The following is a 19,251-nucleotide window of genomic DNA, read 5'->3' on the forward strand; positions in this document are numbered from 1 at the left end:
CAGAAAACTCCAGGTCCCAAGCACCTTGATCCCCCCATCTGCACAGTTGAAGTCTCTGCTGCACACAGCCCACACTCCCCCTCCCTCTCACAAACTTGTAACAGTTTCTCTTCAGTACCTGAATGCTGCTCAAATTCCCCAGCACAGGAAGCAGTGGCAGATTGACAGCAGACATAGCCAATAGGAGTTAAGTTAGCTGCCAGTACAATGTGTGATGTCATATAAGGAAGAGGAAGTGAACACTGTAGTGTTTTTGGGGGTCAGTGACCCCCTCCCAGCACAGGGTCTGTGTGGAACTGAAGGATTAGTACAGGGACACTTCTGAGGTGAATATCTCTTGAACTGTACTTTTTCTGTTAACTATTTCTATGGAAAAGTTTGTTCTATTCATGTGAACTGTTAGATTTGTCAATTTGTTACAAAGGTGAACAACCCCTTTAAAGGAGTTGTTCTCCTTCCAAACACTTTTTTCAGTTCAGTTGTTTTCAGATTGTTCCCCAGAAATAAAGACTATTTTCAATTACTTTTCATTATTTATTTTTTACTGGTTTTCTAAAATCTAAGTTTAAAGTTTAATGTCCCTGTCTCTGGTGTTTCTGTCTGGCAGATCAGTAATTCAGGTGCAGATTCTGATCTGTTACAATTTTGCAACATTTAGTTGATTTCTCAGCAACATCTCTGGAGTATTAGCAACTATTGTATCAAGTCTAACAGCTGCCTGAAAAAAATTCCAGAGATTCTGCTCAGCAGGGACAAAGATAAGAAATGTATCAACTAAATGTATCAATTTAGAACAGTTTACAGGGTCGGAGACCCCCCTCCCAGAGCTGCGTTGTAATTTCTGGGGATCTGCAAACATGAAGGTGAACAGCCCCTTTAAATAATTGTAATAATAAAACTGACTTTTTTTCTGTAATAATAATACCGTACCTTGTAGTTGATCCCGACTGAGCTGCATGAATCCATATCGGTGGCAAAGCAATCCTATTGGATTAGATTTTGGGGAGCCAAATTACAAAAAAATCCCATATTAGAAAAACCTCATGTCCCAAACATTTTGTATGAAATATCCTGAACAGGGGCACTTTTCAGGTATAGACTGGTGTACAATCAGTCCCTATTTACCATAGAATGAATCATCTTCTTTTCAAAACAACATTCTTTGCAGAAAGTGTATTTTGGCAGAATTTGTCCATATTAATAGGAACTCCCACAGACCAAGATGCACAACCAAGGTAAATGCTGCACATATCCCAGCTACAGTTCAGATGTCCTTTTCTAGTAGCTCACCTGTCTCCCTGAATGAATAATAAACAGTCTATTTTGTGAAACCAATGCCCATAAAATAATAAATAGTTTTAAGAAAGAAAACCTATGCTAAACTAAGAAAATTGCAGCAAAGTTCCCTCGTGTTTTTTCATGTGGTTTACACATGAGATTTTATATCAGTTAAATTATTTCTAAACTTATGCAACTACATGTGACTCATTAGATGTGATCCGTCGTTCCAGCTACATCCTACAAAATCTCCTGTGTAGTTCAGCCGAGTGGCATTAGGAATCTGGCACCAATTAAACAACTGCCTAATCTTTGATAAATACTGCCTGCCTCCCTCTGCCTGATCCACACTAGAGGAAAAATACAAGGCTTCTGCAATTATAGAACTATGGACCAAGAAAAACCCTCCAAATATTTTTTGTAGCCTTCCGTGTATTCTGGGGTTAATTTAAATTACAATTGGTGAAACACATCAGCCAACTGGATCAACATCATGCAAATAAACCCAAAGGGAAGATGCATGGGCAGAAGTGCGTAATAACTGGCTTCCCTTCCTATGACTTACATGACTCACATGTGGCATCACAGACTCACAGACTCTGGGTGGACCACAGACAGTTGATAAGACCCTGGTCAAGCAGGAGCTTCAACAGCTGAGGATCATGCAAGCACAATTTAGAAAGGGCTTAATTTTAAAAAATCAAACCCAATTACCAAAAAGGTTTTGAACAAACAGAAAAAGCCTTCCACCAATCAGTTAATGAGTAGATCATAAAGAAGTAACATTAGTTAATAGCAATTACTTGGTTATTAAAGTGAGCTCATCTTACATACAGAGATTGATCCTTCACCCAGGAACACACTAAAAGTTTATACAGGTATGGAATCTATTATGGTGAATACTTAGGATTTGGGTTTCTGGATAAGGGATCTTTCTGCCATTTGGATCCCGCTACCTTGTCTCACTAAATAAGTCAAATTGGACTGTTTTGCCCCAATATGGATGCATGAAGCTTAGTTACAATCAAGTACAAGGTATTTTTTATTATTATACATAATTTCTGGCTAATAGGGTTTATGGATAAGGAATCCTGTACATGAAGACAGTAACCTAAATGTATGGCTACTGGAAATTTTGTCCACCCAAAAGCAGTTTATACTGTCAGATGAACGCTTTCTCTGCCTGTGCTGATATCAGAATATTATTAAAGATAATTTCTGGCTAATAGGGTTTCTGGATGATGAATCCTACACATTAAGACAGCAACCTAAGTATATGGCCACTGGTAATTTTGTTCACAAAAAATCAGTTTATACTGTTAGGATGGAGAATGATTTCCCTGCCTGTGCTGATTATTCCTCAAAAGCAGAGGTTGTCAGACTATTTTCAGCTAAAAAGGGCCATTCTTTGATAAGGGCCCCTTTTTGTTACAAATACAGGGGCATTTTGGTGTCAGTCACACAGCTATATATATCCAAGAAAACCTGGGATAGGAAATATATTCCAAATAGATCTTCAAGCTGGGTTTCAGGTTTATGTTGGAGAGCAAATGAATACTCACCCCCCCCCCCCATCCCACAAGTTGAGCCAGCCCTATGGTTTAGGAAGCTATGCATAAAAGGTTTGCTGCACTGCTTAACAGGGGTATATTAAAAAATAGATGATGGTGCTGTACTCTATAAGAGACAATAGTTACCCCTCAGAGGTCCTGGTTAGTATTGTTTAATGTAGTATAGGAGTACAGGTTTGGGGGGTTTTACGTGAAAGAAGCATTTGCAGAATCACTTAGAGACAGGGGAGGTAGTAACCACACTGAAGGAAGGATGCTACCAATGTGATACAGGTACAGTGTATTGTGGTACATTCCAGAGGCGCTAACTGGAGGGCAGTAGGTACAGCGAAATGAATTGGTAGCATTTCTCATATTTATCCCGCTGAAATCGGTTGCATTACCTTTTGAGAGCTGCCTGTTAGAACGAGTGAGAGCCAGAGAGCGCGCATGAAGGAGCTACAGGTGGTTTGGTGCCCGTATGTGCCATTCTCTTCAGTGAACGTGCAGCTGGGGGTCTATAGGAAAAGCCAAGACAATAAACATATAGATACACTGTATAAATAAGAGAATAGGCAGAGGTAGCAGCGGCAGCAATGGTGGTTTTAGCGCGAGTAAAGGAGGAGCCAGAACACGTTTGACATCAGCTCTGTTGGAGGAGTTTCAGGAAATGCAAGAAGCCAGCAGCAGCAGCAGCCACAGGGAGGGACACAGACTTCTCATACCTTGGCGAATGGAAGAAGGGAGCGAGGGAACCATTTAGCCGCATTTGCTAAGTAACAAGATGAAAAGCCCAAGTGCAGCTCTTCTGTGACAAAATCCCCGCAGCGACAACTTATTTAAACCAGCGAAGAGCGGGAAGTGGTGGCCGAGCTCCTCATCCCCATGCGGCGGGGATCTGTCTCGCATCCATGTACTGACACATCTGATAAGCGGCCGGATCCCTTCAGCTGTGCCTGTGCCTGGCACTTCCCTACCAGTGAGCTGTCAACACCAGCAGCATCTGCACGTCCAGCCCACGGCGCTGCGGGGTAAGGTGCTGCTCAGGCGCGCGTGGGATCACATTAATACGCGTTATTGCACACACATCTCTTACCTATTCATGTCACACTAGTCCTAGGGAGTGGAAGGGTTCTTTTACTGTCTTGATGATTATTAATATAATCAGAGGCCATCCAGATGCTCAACTCTCTGACCAAAGCCTTTTGGGTGCCGCTGGGAGTTATAATGGAACGTTTGGAGAGTCCTAATATAGAGATGCGAGTTTAGGGATCGTCCGATTGTTGTTCAGGCTGGTGACAATGTTCTTTTTGTGTCCTCAGGTGAAGCCGCATAAGGAAGAGAGAGCTGCAACATCGCTAACTGTGCCGCCCGCCCCACTGTCACACACCCCATTGTACACAACCGATTACTCGAACCCTTTGCCCACAAGGAACACACTATGATGATGACCAGCACTGACCATGTCAAGCTGGAACCCCCCTTCTACCACGAGGATGCCCTCAACCTGCACGACTTTGCCCACATGGCGGGTTACAGCGCCGGCGGCTCTCCTGGCAGTAGCGAATGCGCAGGGCAACAGCAGGGGGCACACCGAGAGGCCGGAGTCAGGTACCAGGAGCATAAGCTGATGAGTGGCAACATCATTATTCAGGGAAACAACCTGAAGAAGAAAGGCATGAGTCCCGCAGTGATCCAGCAAGGCTTCCCGGGAGAGCCGCTCAAGTTGATGCCAGGGAGCGGGGAGACAGCGGTGGGGAATAACCCAGTGGCAGCTGCAGGGGAAGGAGGAGCCGTCGCTGTGCCGAATGCGGCCGCGGGGAGCACTAGTAACAGCAACTCGAACGGCGCGGATGTGTCTCTCCTTCCTGTTAGCGCCGCGGCCTCCTCCGCTGCCCTTAACCTGCTCAAGCTCTCCCCACCCGAAATAGAGCAGCTCCTTATCCAGGCAACCAGCGCCGCCAGTACCGATCCCTCGGCGGTACAACTGCCTCCTTTTTTGTACCGGAATCAGCCGGTTATTACCCAGGAGCAGGAAGGTTTCGTCGACGGGTTCGTGAAGGCCCTGGCCGACTTGCACAAACAGAACCAGCTGCTGGGCGCGCCTATCTCCCCGACTGCCCTGGCTGCCGGATCTCCCTCCTACCCGGTGGCGCGGACTCTGCTCCCGGCCGGGGAGGTGCCCGTCTACACCAACCTCAGCAGCTTCAACCCGGCGAGCGCGCAGCTCAGCCCCCCTATCCCCCTGGCTCCCCAGCCGACTCCATATAGCGGTAACCCGTCCCCCGGTGCCGTGCAGCTGCAGTTCCCAGGGCTGGGCCGCCTGCACGCAGGGAGAGGTCCTTTGGACGAACCACAGACCGTCCCAGACGTGTCACAGGCCGGAGCCTCTCAATCCGGGGGATCCGCAGGGGGGACCGGGGACTCTGGTTCCCCTCTTACACTCTCCCCCATCGATCTGGAAACCCAGGAGCGGATCAAAGCGGAGAGGAAGCGGCTGAGAAACCGAATCGCCGCTTCCAAATGCCGCAAGAGAAAGCTGGAGCGTATCTCCAGGCTGGAGGAGAAGGTGAAAGTGCTCAAGTCGCAAAACTCGGACTTGGCCTCCACCGCCAGCCTCCTGAGGGAACAAGTGTCCCAACTGAAGCAGAAAGTCATGAGCCATGTGACCAGCGGCTGCCAGATAGCGGTCTCCAAATCTACCCCAGGGGCTAAAGGTGCGACGGCAGAGAGTCAGGGCTGCTGAGTTACTGGAACCCACAGGCAAAACATAGCTGGTAACACAGACAAAACTGACATCACAAAGCAGATTACCCCCTGACACTCGTCACCTCACAACAGAGCTATGTACTGCTTTTCAGGGCCCATTAATGGCGGCCATTACCATAGCAGATGGAAAAAGAACTCCTTGCACCGTTTATTCACCATAAACACATGGGATATACGTCCTTTTCTCTAAGTCAATGATATCAGCTCTCCAGATGTCGCGCTACAACTCCCAACCTTCATGGACAGCCTGTCAGTGCATGCTGGGAGCTGTAGTTCAGCAGCTGGATAGATTAGACATCCTTGTGCTTGAAAAGCTGGAGGAATGAATAAGCTATATACAGAAGGAAGACCCACCCAATGTAATAGGGAGCTGTGGCACCCAACCAGAATTTATGTATGGAAACACAAGGCACCGTACAAGTAATGGTTTCTCCATGATAAAGCTGAAGATAAAATGTTGTTTTATTGAAGCTTGGATTAGTGACACACACCAGCTTTTATATGTTCTGAGAGGGGCTCCATTTTCAAATGGATGTGCTGTTCAGTAACAAAGCAGAATGCCTAGAAGGATATAAAAATGGATTAGGATCTCCCTAGTCGGCCTCCGAGAGCCACATTACACAGCTCCTCCCTTCTATCCAGACAAATGAACTTGCTGGACCTGTTTTGGTTTTCAGGCTCTGAAGAAAGGATACCCAGCCCAAAATACAAGAACTGCACTGAGGCCTCCCTGTTTAAGTGGCAAAAAGCCATTTGCTTTAGGTGTAGTTATGCAGGAGGGAGGATTGCTAAGTGCACGTTTAAAGCCTGGGTGTGTTACTGGAAAATGGAATGTAAATAGAAATCTAACTTATGCAAGACTTTATTTAATACTGCTTGTGCCAAAAGGTTATTTTTTTGTAAGTTTTAAGTGATCTTAATTTAATCAGCAGGTATTTGGAGAACTGTTTTTTTTTTTTTCTTCAGTCCTTGAAGTGCATTACACACTGCCATTATTATCAGCCACTCTGAGCTGAACAATGTAGTTTTGCTCTTGTAGGAAACACCCCATCATTATTTTGTTTTGTTTGTTTTTGGGGTAGATATTGACTGGTTAGTCAACACCCAACACCCCCTTGCATTTTGATAGGGATGAAATTGTACAGCTGTGGGTGTCTGTTTATTCAACTTATTTTTTGTGTCTGTTTAAACTTCAGCTCCTGTTCTGCTAAAATGTCACGCTGCAGGCTTAAAGGGGTAATATACACCACTGTTCATAATGAGCCTTAATAGATAGAATGCATGTTAAAAAATGAATCTGCTTATTGTTTGAATTAAAACAAATCTGTTCTTTGTTGAATTGATAGACACAGAACAGTGAAATTGAAAATGCTTTCATTTTACAGTTCTTTAGTATAATTGCAGGAGGGGCAGAAGGTAGTTAAATTACCCTTCACAGCATATAATGAACTCCTCTTTATCTGTAAACCTGAGACACAGACAGCAATTTGAGGAAATGAAATGCAATGGGGCTCATTTATAAACACTGGGCAAATTTGCACCTGGGCAGTAACCCATAGCAACCAATCAGTGATTAGCTTTGCTCAGTCAGCTACAGGGTGAACACTGAAAGCAATCATCCTATTGGTTGCTATGGGTTACTGCCCAGGTGCAAATTTGCCCAGTGTTTATAAATGATTCTCAATGTGTTTATAGGGTTCTTAGCAAAGTATTCACAGGAAAGGCAAGCAATTCACCACTTCTTGCTGTGCAATTATTCCTTTATTTAAGCCAGGTTTACCACTCCAAGTACAGAACAACATTTCGGGGGGGGGGGGTTTCACCTCCCATCGTCAATCTGACCTCAGAGCAGGCAGAGCACATTTTTTAATACGAGTCTGTTTGGCTCAGGCTGAGAAATGGTGTATATTTAACCTTTTTTAATGCTCATTAAGCAGGTCTGGACTGGGAGTCAAAATAGGCCCTGGCATTCCAAGTACTCAGAAGCCCAAATACTACTCGACCTGCCCACTAATTAGTGATTGTCTATGGGACCTTACTGCAGCCCCTCTGGCATTTGCCAGAACCCACAGATTGCCAGTCCGGGCCTGTCATTAAGTTAATATCCTTATTATCTTAACGGGGTTTGACACTGATATTTATTAAGGTTGTGCTGGTGACAGAACATTTGCTAATCATTTCTCTGGCAAACCGTGTGTTTGTAAATATTTACTGTACTTGGATGAAAAACACTCCAACTAGTGACAACTCTTATGTAACATTCAGAGTGATTTGTGCAGGCATCAGAACAAACAGCAGGCATTTTGACACTGCTTAGAAGACATTGGAATAAGTTAAGCAAATAGACACTGTATACAGACAAAGGTATTACCTCAAGATATTTTGCTGTCTTTAATGCACTTGTAAGACTGAATTGTTTAACATTTGACAAAAGAGGTAATTTCAGTGTAACTTCATGAATCCGGCTAGAGTTTTTGGGATGCCAGGCGCTTAGACCGAATTTCATATTTTATTTATTGCAGTCGGCCTGAAGAAACACATCAAGTATTACACTTGTTGAGATTTATTGCTATTGCACTAAGCTCTATAGTTTTGTATACCTTGTGACGTGTTATCCTCTACGCAATCTAATGTTTCTACAGTCAATCTAGGGACCATAACAATGTGTTTGTCTCCTCAAGGGTTAAAGATGAGCGTAACATTGTAAGGACATAAATATTCTGAAAATAAAGATTAAATGGTGTTTTTAACTTTTAAGTGCTGGAAAAAAGTCAGGTCTATGGCACCACCGTAAAAGTGCCATTGCCATAGAGTCTACATATCCATGTTGTCTTTTGATATATTTTGATGTTAATTGGCAGCAAGACCAGAAGGTGCCAGCACTCAAACCAGTATCTGAAAGGATAACACTTATGCATAATATTTAAACATGGAGGTCTGCATTTAAACATGAATAAATGTTCTAACTGATGCAGAATTGAGAACCTTGTCCCAACAGTTCAGTTGAAAACTGTTAGGGTCCTCTGTCCACCAAATCTTGCATAATTAAAAGGATTCTAAGCAATTTTTCTATATACAATAATTGAAAAAAATTGTTATGGTTCTTAAAGTACTTGTTAATGGAAATTGCTGTTAGAATATGTCTAGTTTTTTCTGTTCTCTGCAGTCCTAGATCTTACTCCTGAAACAATACAGCGAACCCTAGAGCAGAGGTCGCTTCTGCTACACTGTTTCAGAGTCGGACTCAGAGAACAGAAAGACATAAGCCAAAACTTTTTTCAACTGCAATTACATTTGCAACTAACTTTTCATAACCATTGAAAATTTGTAATGTGTATACTGGAAGATGCTTAGAATTATGTTTGTGGTCGACTTTAATTTGTACAGAATATAATTTCCTAGATCCAGAAAATGCGTAGACATATATTTGACTGCCACAAAATGTTAACACTTAGACCAGATTAACCTTTCAAATGTTTTTATGGTATATATTTATTTTCTAAATATAAATGTTGTATTTTTGCTAGGATTTGATAAATATCTATAAAACAGTGGTTGAAAATAATATTCAGTTTGCAATTCACACAGATTGCAATTTGGAATGCCCATAGCATGAATGGAAGCCTTCTCAGATTAGTGCACCAAAAAAAGTGGCAGGAGAAGAACTCCGTTACAAGGCAGTGTTTTATGGTCTTGATTTAAGCTGTTTTATTTAGTTCCAGTCATACTGTGGGCATCAATATTTTATTTATTTCTTAAAACTTGAAGATTTTTGGATGTCAAGTGAAACCTCTATTTTTCTATGAAATCTATACAGTCAGAAGAGAGGCAGGTTATACAGAGGAGCAAGGAGCCATTACACGCCTCCTTCACTGTGTACATTCCAGCCAGGGTTAGTATTTGTGAAGTCTTAATCACAAATCAAAACCCTGAAAAAAAATTAAATGTAAAGGGCTCACGACTTTCAGTTATAGTTTGTGTTTTGTGTGTAAAATAAAAAGTAGTTGAAAAAACAGTGGTGACCTTGATTGAATCACTGTAGTTATGGGGGGGAAAGTATTTGGAGCAAGGGAAGACTGGCAGATGTATACTCTTTAAAACATGTCTGAATATGAAACCAGTTTCATCCTGACACTTTAATGTACTGACACAAATAAAGGGAAATTAAACTACATTGTTATATATTTCTTGCATTACAGCGGGCTTTAGAAAGATTGTATCTTTTTGATGTTACATGTGTTCATTTTGTAATTTTAGTGCAAAATGATTGTGCTTTCTGCTTCACTAGTTTTAATAATCGGTTTATTTATACTGTTCTTACATGTTGGTGGAGCTTAGTGAGCAAAGATTTGATCTAGTTGCTGTAAACGCTTGTTCGCAGTTAAAAAAAAAACCTTGCTGGGTGTGTAAAATTGACTCTAATGCACATTTCTTATTTATAGTAACACATCTGGAGAGCAAACTATACTACAGCAATGTTTTTGTTTTTTAAATATTGTACTCTACTCTTGTTAAAGATTATTTTCCTCTTAGTGGCTATGAATGTTTTATGCTTGAAACCAGAATATATTATGCCGCACAAATACACAGCACAGTAAATTACGTTATTTGGACATTTTACTTTGAATTCAATTCCCCTAAAATTTAGAGAAAAGTGTTTGGCTAAGGTTTTGCACATCTATCAGAACAATTTTATAGGATCAGAACCTTGTGGATGCAGCTTTGAAATGTTCTGAATGTTAAACATTTGGACTGACTTTTGTGTTAATTATGTATTGGTTAATAGAGATTAAGAATTTGTGGCATTATAAATTTCAGCTGCAGTTCAGTAAAGTATTCCCACATAGTACAATCAAATACAGACGATGCCCAACTATACCTCTCCACTTGTTGTAGCGTTGGGTGCAAGCTGCTGGTCCCCTGCCAAGGACCCACATATAACTCCAAAAAACACAAGCTGCAGCACTCCGGAACCTGTGACAGTGGTTTATTGTGTCAACAAACTAGGCAACGTTTCATGCTAACGCCCTTTTTCATACCTGTAGTAGGACAACATCACTCTTTTTATTTCACAAAGGGGTTATGTAATAAAATGCACTGTTTGCCCAGATGTAGTAACCCATAGCAACCAATCAGCAGGCAGCATTTACTGGTCACCTGTTTAAAAGCAAGCATCTTATTGGTTGCTTTGGGTTACTGCTATCGGGCAAACTCACTGCCTTTTTTACATATGGAGAAGATAATCGGTTATTGCTTACTCCAGCATCAGGTTCATCACTAATGCCAAGCTCTGTTGTGTGTGTGTTAGAAACCGTAAGGCCAGCATAGCTTTAAAGGAGAACTAAACCCCCCCATTGTGATAAGTCCCCATTGGCCTCTCCCCTGCACAGTCTTGTTCCTGAATTCTGTTCCCTTTAGAAATAGCAACCGCACATGCAGAGTGAGCGCAGCCATCTTCTTCTCTTCGGTGATCTTCGTGAAGTGAGCGAAGTATTGGCGCATGCGCAGTTGGATCAATCTTCCTCCCAAAGGGGAGGAAGAAGATGGTGCCTGTGAGCTCCGCTGCGCTCACTATGCATGTGTGGTCGCTGTTTCTCGAGGGGACAGAATTCAGGGGTAAGGCTGTGCATGGGGGAGGCAGTGATGGGGGCCAGTGTGGACTTATCACAGTGGGGGGTTTAGTTCTCCTTTAAGTGCAACTGCATTATGTGTAGGCTCCTCCTTGAACACAGATGATCACATTGACATTTCACTGATTGCATGTCTTTTTGCATGCTGCCTATTTCAGTAGGTCATCTCCAGTATTATTTTTAAAAAGAACAGAAGCCCTGCCTGGCTAGATCACTTTTTGCAGCACCTGCCTGTTTACATAATATGTTTGCATATACAAGCCGCCAACTGTGTGTTCTCTGAGATGCCAAATATGTTAAGCCATGCCATGGCCAGCAGTGTATATCAACTTACCCATGTAGAAGAAAATAATATAATAGATAAGTACTATAACCTCATTTATTTTGTCAGTGCAGCCTGCAATGGATAACCTTACACAAAGGTTCACTTGTATAAACTGAAATAATCATTGTATGCATGGCATAATACCAGCTGCAGTATCAGGCACTTCTGGAGGTTGACTCCACAGACAAAAGGTTGATGTGCTTCTTGGTACATTTTCTGTAACATGCAGACTCTACATGCATAACGTTTCATTAAATTGTTTGTTCTCATGGACATTTTTTTTTGGTTGCCAATATCCCCCAGTAAATTTAAAGGAACAATAACCCCAAAAAATTAAAGTGCTTTAAAGTAATGAAAATATCATGTAGTGTTGCCCTGCACTGGTACAACTGATCTGTTTGCTTCAGAAATACCACTATAGTTCATATTAACATGCTCCTGTGGAGCAATGGCGGAAATTGAAAAACAGCTGTATGGCACAGGTTAATTAATGGATAAGAGATAACAGCTTATTTGCTATCTGCTGTGTAACCTGAGGCTTTTCTCCTTTGAATGGCTGCCCCCATTGCTACACAGCAGCTTATTTATATAAACAATAGTAGTGTTTCTGAAGCAAACACCGTAGTTTTACCAGTGCAGGGCAACACTGCATTATATTTTCATTACTTTAAAACACTTTTATTTTTTGACGTTACTGTTCATTTAAGCCAGTATGGAAACTGCTGTGAAAGTTTATTATTCTATGCCAGCAGCTTACTGTTATTAATATAGCTGTCAAGTTAAATTTGGGATGAAAAAAAAACAAGTGAAACAGAAAGTGAGGCAATCTCCCCACGTAATTCCTAAAGCATTCAACTGGAATTAATCACCATAGTTCTTAGTTAAACATACAGGGTTGGGCAGCTGTAGATTCCATTGACTGAATGATAGCATTAGTTGCAGCTGTGAGCTCCAAGGGAGGAGACAGAGATATCGCTTGTTTGCTTTTCAGTGGCATCCCAGAATGTATGTGTTTGGGAAAGGTGATTCACATTCCTTCTAATGCTGCCCATAAACCATAAATGCCACAGTCTAATAAAACCAGATGCAGAATAGGTTTGTCAATAAGTGTGATATAAAATTAGAGTAGTCTTTTCTACTGAAGTTTTTACATTTAAAAACACTGTTAAGGGGCACACTGCAGTACCTAGGGGCTACAATGTATTTGCAATGTGAATCATTTCATTACAGGGACACTAAATCTAAAAGGCATGGTGACATATTATGAAAAAGCATCTAATACCTTTTACATATATGTCTGGAAAAAAAAAATCCATACAATATATTTTAGGCAATTTAAACATTTGCAAGTTTATATTTTTAGCCACATGTTGGGCAGGGTAAGCCAAAGGTAAATTTAGGCTTTGTTAGGAATGTGGAACACTGATCATCTGACTGAAAAGCACCTCATACTATGGCCCTCAACGCTAGCACCATAATTAAAGGAACAATAACCTCAAAAAATAAAATTGTTTTAAAGTAATGAAAATATAATGCAGTGTTGTCCTACACTGGTAAAACTGCTGTGTTTGCTTAAGAAACACTACTATTGTTTATATAAATAAGCTGCTGTGTAGCAATGGGGGCAGCCATTCAAAAGAGAAAAGGCTCACGTTACACAGCAGATAGTAAATAAGCTCTGTCTGTCTAATGGTGTTATCTGTTATCCATTAGTTAACCTGTGCCATATAGCCGTTTTTTAAATTTCCGCCATTGCTACACATATTTTCATTACTTTAAAGCACTTTCATTTTTTGGGATTATTGTTCCTTTAAGCACTGATTTACTTTCTGGGTTCCTCTAGCATGGGTCTCTTTTTTTTTTTTTTTTTTTTTTTTTTTTTAAACATGGAGCAGCACACTTGACCATGTGCCACATTCACTGACATTTCCAATATCATCAGATTGGAAACAGTCTGCAACAGTTTTCTGCATTTAGACTTTTCCAAAATGATGTTGCAGGAAAAAAAATGGAGGTTAACTTCGATGCCCCTGCTATAGAAATACAACAACAAAACATTACAGTATAGATTATTATGTGCATATTTAAACATAAGTGAGATCTGTCAAACGATTCTCACTAGAAATAAAATATCACAATGCAGTGGTCACAATAGCAATTTTTGTGTATGAATATGCAGAATGAGTTAGCTAAGCAGCATGGTCATATAAATACAATTTTGGGGAAATGTTCTCCTACCTTTATTATTTAGTTAAATTTGAAAGGGCCATAAATGAATGGAACGGAGTCATGTGAAATTTGCCTATGGTGGCATTTTCATGTTATTTCCATCTAGAACAAAGGGCCTTAGGAACAATTTTACATACTGACCATAGCTAACTGCCTAAAGGTTTCTCTGTGTACCATAAATTGCTGTTACCTGAACTTCTCTGAGAGGTGTGGCTTTAGGTTGCAGCTTAGCAAACAAGGCTCTGGGGCAGAAAGAGTTGTCAAAGAAATTGAGAAATCCAGCATAAAAATAATTGAATAGAAAGAATAAATATGAGTGACTTTGCTAGTGACTAGGGTTGCCACCTTTTCTGGAATAAAATACCAGCCTTCCTATATATTTATCTTTTTTTCCTTTTAATAAAATTGGGAACAGCCATCATTTTTACCGGCCATGCCTGTAAAATACTTGCCAGGTGGCAACCCTACAAGTGACCCAGACTTTCAGAGTAGGGAGTTTATAACAAGCATTTGCGGTAGGGCTAGGCACTCAAATGCCTGTTCAGTACAGGAAACGTTAATTTAGTGTAGGAACATGCCAAGAAACAAGCCTTACGTTGTTTTGTGATTGAAGGCTCTAGTCAAAGGCTCAGTACACTGTTCTATATTTGTAGAAAGGTAACCTCATCCAATCGATAATCACACATGGAGAACAACTAAAATACAGGTGTGATTCTAGAGCAATGTGTTCACGTGCAAAAAAACTTTAACAATGATCTAACAGGTTTCATCCGAATTTATTCCAAGGTTTCATGGTATTAAAGATCCATTTGATTATGAGACTATAACCAAGTGCCTTTAAGAATGAAATGCATGGGGCTTATTCCTTGGCTTGTTACAATAGAAAACTGTTGGTGTAGCATATCCAAATGATAACTTGTGTGCGCAATGTAGCTGATTGTTCATTCTGATGGAATGTCAGCATTGTCAGAAACATTTATCCAGTGGTAATGCATTTATTAGCAAGAGTCTCTCCCGATACTATCTTGTGTTTCTAAAACAGTTAACAATGCAGTCATTAAGAGCCTCAATTTTAGCCAAACTGGCTGACTATCACTCCATATCCGGAGGATTTCTGTTGATTAGGGATGGGCGAATTTGACCCTTTTCGACAAAAAATTGCCACCTGCGAAATGTCACCAACGGTCATTAAATTCTGTGGGCGTCCAAAAAAATTGCTGCGTCTTTTTTATTTTTTTTTGACGCGCGTCTTTTTTTTTTTTTTTAGACGCACGCCGCCATACAAGTCTATGGGCGTCGTTTCCACGGCGAAACAAGGCGAAAAAATTCACCCATTCCTACTGTTGATCTTTTGGATAGTCTGTGGTTACTTAGGGGCCAATTCATTAACTTCGAGTGAAGGATTCGAAGTAAAAAAACTTCGAATTTCGAAGTGTTTTTTGGGCTACTTCGACCATCGAATGGGCTACTTTGACTACGACTTCAAATCGAAGGATTCGAACTAAAAATCGTTCGACTATTCGACCATTCGATAGTCAAAGTACTGTCTCTTTAAGAAAAAACTTCGACCCCCTAGTTCGCCACCTAAAAGCTACCGAACCCAATGTTAGCCTATGGGGAAGGTCCCCATAGGCTTGGCTAAGTTTTTTTGGTTGATGGATAATCCTTCGATCGTTGGATTAAAATCCTTCGAATCGTTCGATTCGAAGGATTTAATCGTTCGATTGAAGGATTATTCGCAAAATCCTTCGACTTCGATATTTGAAGTCGAAGGATTTTCATTCCCAGTCGAATATCGAGGGTTAATTAACCCTCGATATTCGACCCTTGATGCATCTGCCCCTTAAAGTCTTTTCTGACATAAAAGCTGGTTAATACTGAACTATTGACTGGCTATGTGGGAGTTCAACACTAATTTAAGATGGAGGATGGTTTCCCTGTTTCACACTTTCCTTAGACTGGCACAGCTACCGCAGATCAATGCATCTTGGCCTCCCCTGTGATTGTTATCCCATTGCCTGTAATTGCTTGGTTTAGTTCCCAAACAAATTGTATGATGGCACAATTGGCCTTGCTTGGAGACCAAGAAGCCATATTAGTCAAGATAATATCTGCCTTTACAGTTTTTTTATATGTGACATGCACAGAGCTAGGAGTGTTTGCTTATTAGAGACAGTTTAGAGGTAAACATAATCTAGTCTGATCCTGTACCTACTGAGAATCATTTCGTTTCGAGAGTTTTCTCTTTTAGTCTGATTGCAAAACAATTTATAGTCCAAATCGCTTGGTAGAAGTTAAGCAAACCATCGTTGTCCTTCCCAGCCTTGTAATGATAGTTTTTCTTAAGTGATAATATGGTTATCTATTTTGCGAATAGTTACATTAACATTTAAGCCTGGATGATTTGTTACATACAGATCTTTACCAGAGTTTGCAACAATTCACCGAGCACATTTTTCTCCATTTAGAAATCTAGACCACAGGGTTTTTACCTGATCACATGGAACAAGTGACACAACTGATCTAAAACAACTGTAAAGTAAAATAATTTTATTTTAACCAAAAAATATCTTTAAATATATATTGTATTACTAGTTGTCATGCACATTGTGTATTCTGTCTCCTGTTATTATCTGAAGATTATATGCATTGTTGTCATTTGTTAATAAAGTCAAAGCTGTGAACTACAAATGATTTACATTATATATTCCTTTTTTATGTTCCATGTATGTGATTGAGTGTGTGTGCTTTAGTATTAAGTGATATTCAAGACTGGACATAAAACAGAGAGGAATAATTATCCATTTATTTACTGTATGAGGTTATGCATCATTCACATTCTCCTGATAGGGACAATCTGACATCCCTGTCGTATTTATAAGCCCTCTGGTCAAGTTTTATCTGGAACCAATTAACCTGCCTGTATCAGGTTTTAACCTTTGGGTTTGTGGGGTGTGAGGGGAAACTGGAGTACCAGAATAAATGAATTGATACACCCTCCGCATCAGTGCATAGAAAAACAATGTTTAAGGGACCTTTTATGCACTAATGCAACTAAATATTTATATACATTCACGTAAGTCCAGCTGAGTGGTGCACACACTGCACTATACTAGTAAAGGGCTGGGGGGGGGGCTCTGATTGAAGGTTGCCTAGGGTGACAATCTACCTTGGCCCGGCCCTGCTATTTTGGGCCAGGTTTGGCCAGAGTTGAGAAGGGGAAGATTTATTTATCTTTGAGAAAACACAGTAAAATGCATGTATAAGATAAAACAAATATATAGTGAATAAAGTACCCCCTCTTGTAAAATATAAGGATATTATAAGTTACCGAGGAGTTTCATGACCATATAAAAAGACGAGGCCGAAGGCCGAGTGTTTTTATACAGGTCATGGAACTCCGAGGTAACTTATAATATCCTCATATTTTACAACTGGGGGTACTTTATTAATTATAATACACAAATTTTAGTGAGTCATGTGACAGAAATTACATCACTACTCACCGTTTATAACTGATGACATCACTACTCACCGTTTATAAGGATATAATTTACAGGATATTCATGGCTTTTGTGTATTATAACTGTATTAGCAACATATAAAAACATGCCATTAAAATTAATAGTATATGTTTTACACATCACATCTACATTCTTTCTCCAGCTCTGCAGATAGGAACCAAAAAGAGAAGCGACACTACTAAATATCACAAACCTTACAGAGGAAAATGCCAAAGATTACTTAGTCACACCACCTCAGTTACACAAGCAGCAGTACCATAACAGGAAGCATCCTCATTCCATTTAAACACATATTGTGTGTGTCGCTCTCACTTGCAGACTGTGTGTGTCTGGCCTAGGGTGTCATAAATCATGTTGCAGTCAGTTTCCTATACCACATGCCTTCAAAGTGAGATGGCAAAAGGCTTGCATGTACTGTATATAAAAGTCTTTCCTTCTTTGGCAGCTGTTTCAGCCTCCCTGTGAGCTGGACATATATCACTGGATTGTTGGACCAATAATACACGCAGGGTGCCTCATTTAATATGGCTGGAATCAGTGCAATTGTTTTTTGTTTTTTTTAATACCACAGTACCTGTTTAGTCCCCTATATCCAGAATATTTTTTATAAAAAACATCTCAAAAACTTTAGAACTCTAGTTATGCAAGCTGCACATATAAACATATAAGCCAGAGGTGTACTTAAACACCCCACAATTATGCCCGGTTTTGTACATTTTAAGGGAGCCTTCTATAGTTAGGAGCATTGAACAGGAAAACACAGGTATCAGTTCTTTATGTATGGTGTACATATTGTACACATTTATTGTTATTGATACTTTTTATTCAGTAGGGTCACTAGAGGGGACAGGCCCTGGTGCGTGACGTGCAGCCGGGCCCCGCCCCCCCTCCGTACGACCGCATTTGTCAGTGGCGCATGAGCTGCCGGGGGGCCCTGGCCCGCTCGCATCTCCTGCTCCCCCAGTAGTTCCGCCACTGTTTTTATTCATATTTCTATTCAGGCCCTCTCCTATTCATATTCCAGTCTTGCATTCAAATCAATGCCTGATTGCAACCAGATTGCTGAAATTACAAACTGGAGCGCTGCTAAATGAAAAGCTCAATAACTAAAAGAATCACAGGTAAAAAAAACCAAAACCAATTGCAAATTAACTCAGAATATTACCCATTACATCATACTAAGGGGCCAAATTTAATATTTTTTCTAAAAATCTCGAAAAATGTATTTCTCTGCTGTGCTTCTTAAAAAATCTAAAATTTGAGAAGTGTAAAAGCCATGAAAATCTCTTATGCAAAACTTCGCCAAGATAAGGTTGTCGAGGAGCTGGGCTGATCTTATTGGACTTCTTTTAATTAATTCGGACGTTTATAGGTTTTTGGATTCTTTTTAAACTAGGAATTGTCTATAAAACTTAAATTTTTTGAGACATAAGAGGCATTCGTACATTTTAGCACATCTTTCAGCATTTTTTTTCGTTGATACTTTTTATATTCGAGTCTTTTGATAAACTCCATGACATTCGTGGTTTTTAAGAACGTGAGCTTAGTTGTGGTTGGCACATGGGATGTTTAATTCAGTGCTACTTGGACACCATTTTTTGCTGCAGGAATCTTCCCACTAAAATGAATACTGAAGTGCTGTAAGTTGCCTTGCATTAATGTTATCCAGGGGATAATTCAGTCGGTCAGGATTTTAACCTATAGTATTTATTTCCAGATGGCTACCCTAGCTTAGTTATCATCAGGGAACTGCCTAATTGTTAAAGAGAAAAAGCAAATCTGTAAAAAATGAAGACTAACATGTTCCAGTAAAAATACTCCCTAGCAACATTGACTTCATACTGACAACCTAATTCAATGCCATCAACCCATTATTCTGCCTTGTTTTCATTGCTTGCTTTACTATCAGAAACAGTAGCTGCTCCAAACTCACCCCTCCCGGGTTT

General features: G+C 40.4%; 1 protein-coding gene across 1 annotated transcript; it reads left to right on the forward strand.

The window, feature by feature from the left end:
• Positions 1-3,313: 3,313 nt before the first annotated feature.
• Positions 3,314-9,769, forward strand: jund.2.S (jun D proto-oncogene, gene 2 S homeolog). The gene is made up of 2 exons (XM_018239866.2): positions 3,314-3,859; positions 4,151-9,769. The coding sequence occupies exon 2, from the start codon at positions 4,270-4,272 to the stop codon at positions 5,572-5,574; it is 1,305 nt and encodes a 434-aa protein (XP_018095355.1). The 5' UTR covers positions 3,314-3,859; positions 4,151-4,269; the 3' UTR covers positions 5,575-9,769.
• Positions 9,770-19,251: the final 9,482 nt, after the last annotated feature.

Source organism: Xenopus laevis, chromosome 1S, assembly GCF_017654675.1.
Source record: "Xenopus laevis strain J_2021 chromosome 1S, Xenopus_laevis_v10.1, whole genome shotgun sequence".
Lineage (NCBI taxonomy): Eukaryota > Metazoa > Chordata > Amphibia > Anura > Pipidae > Xenopus > Xenopus laevis.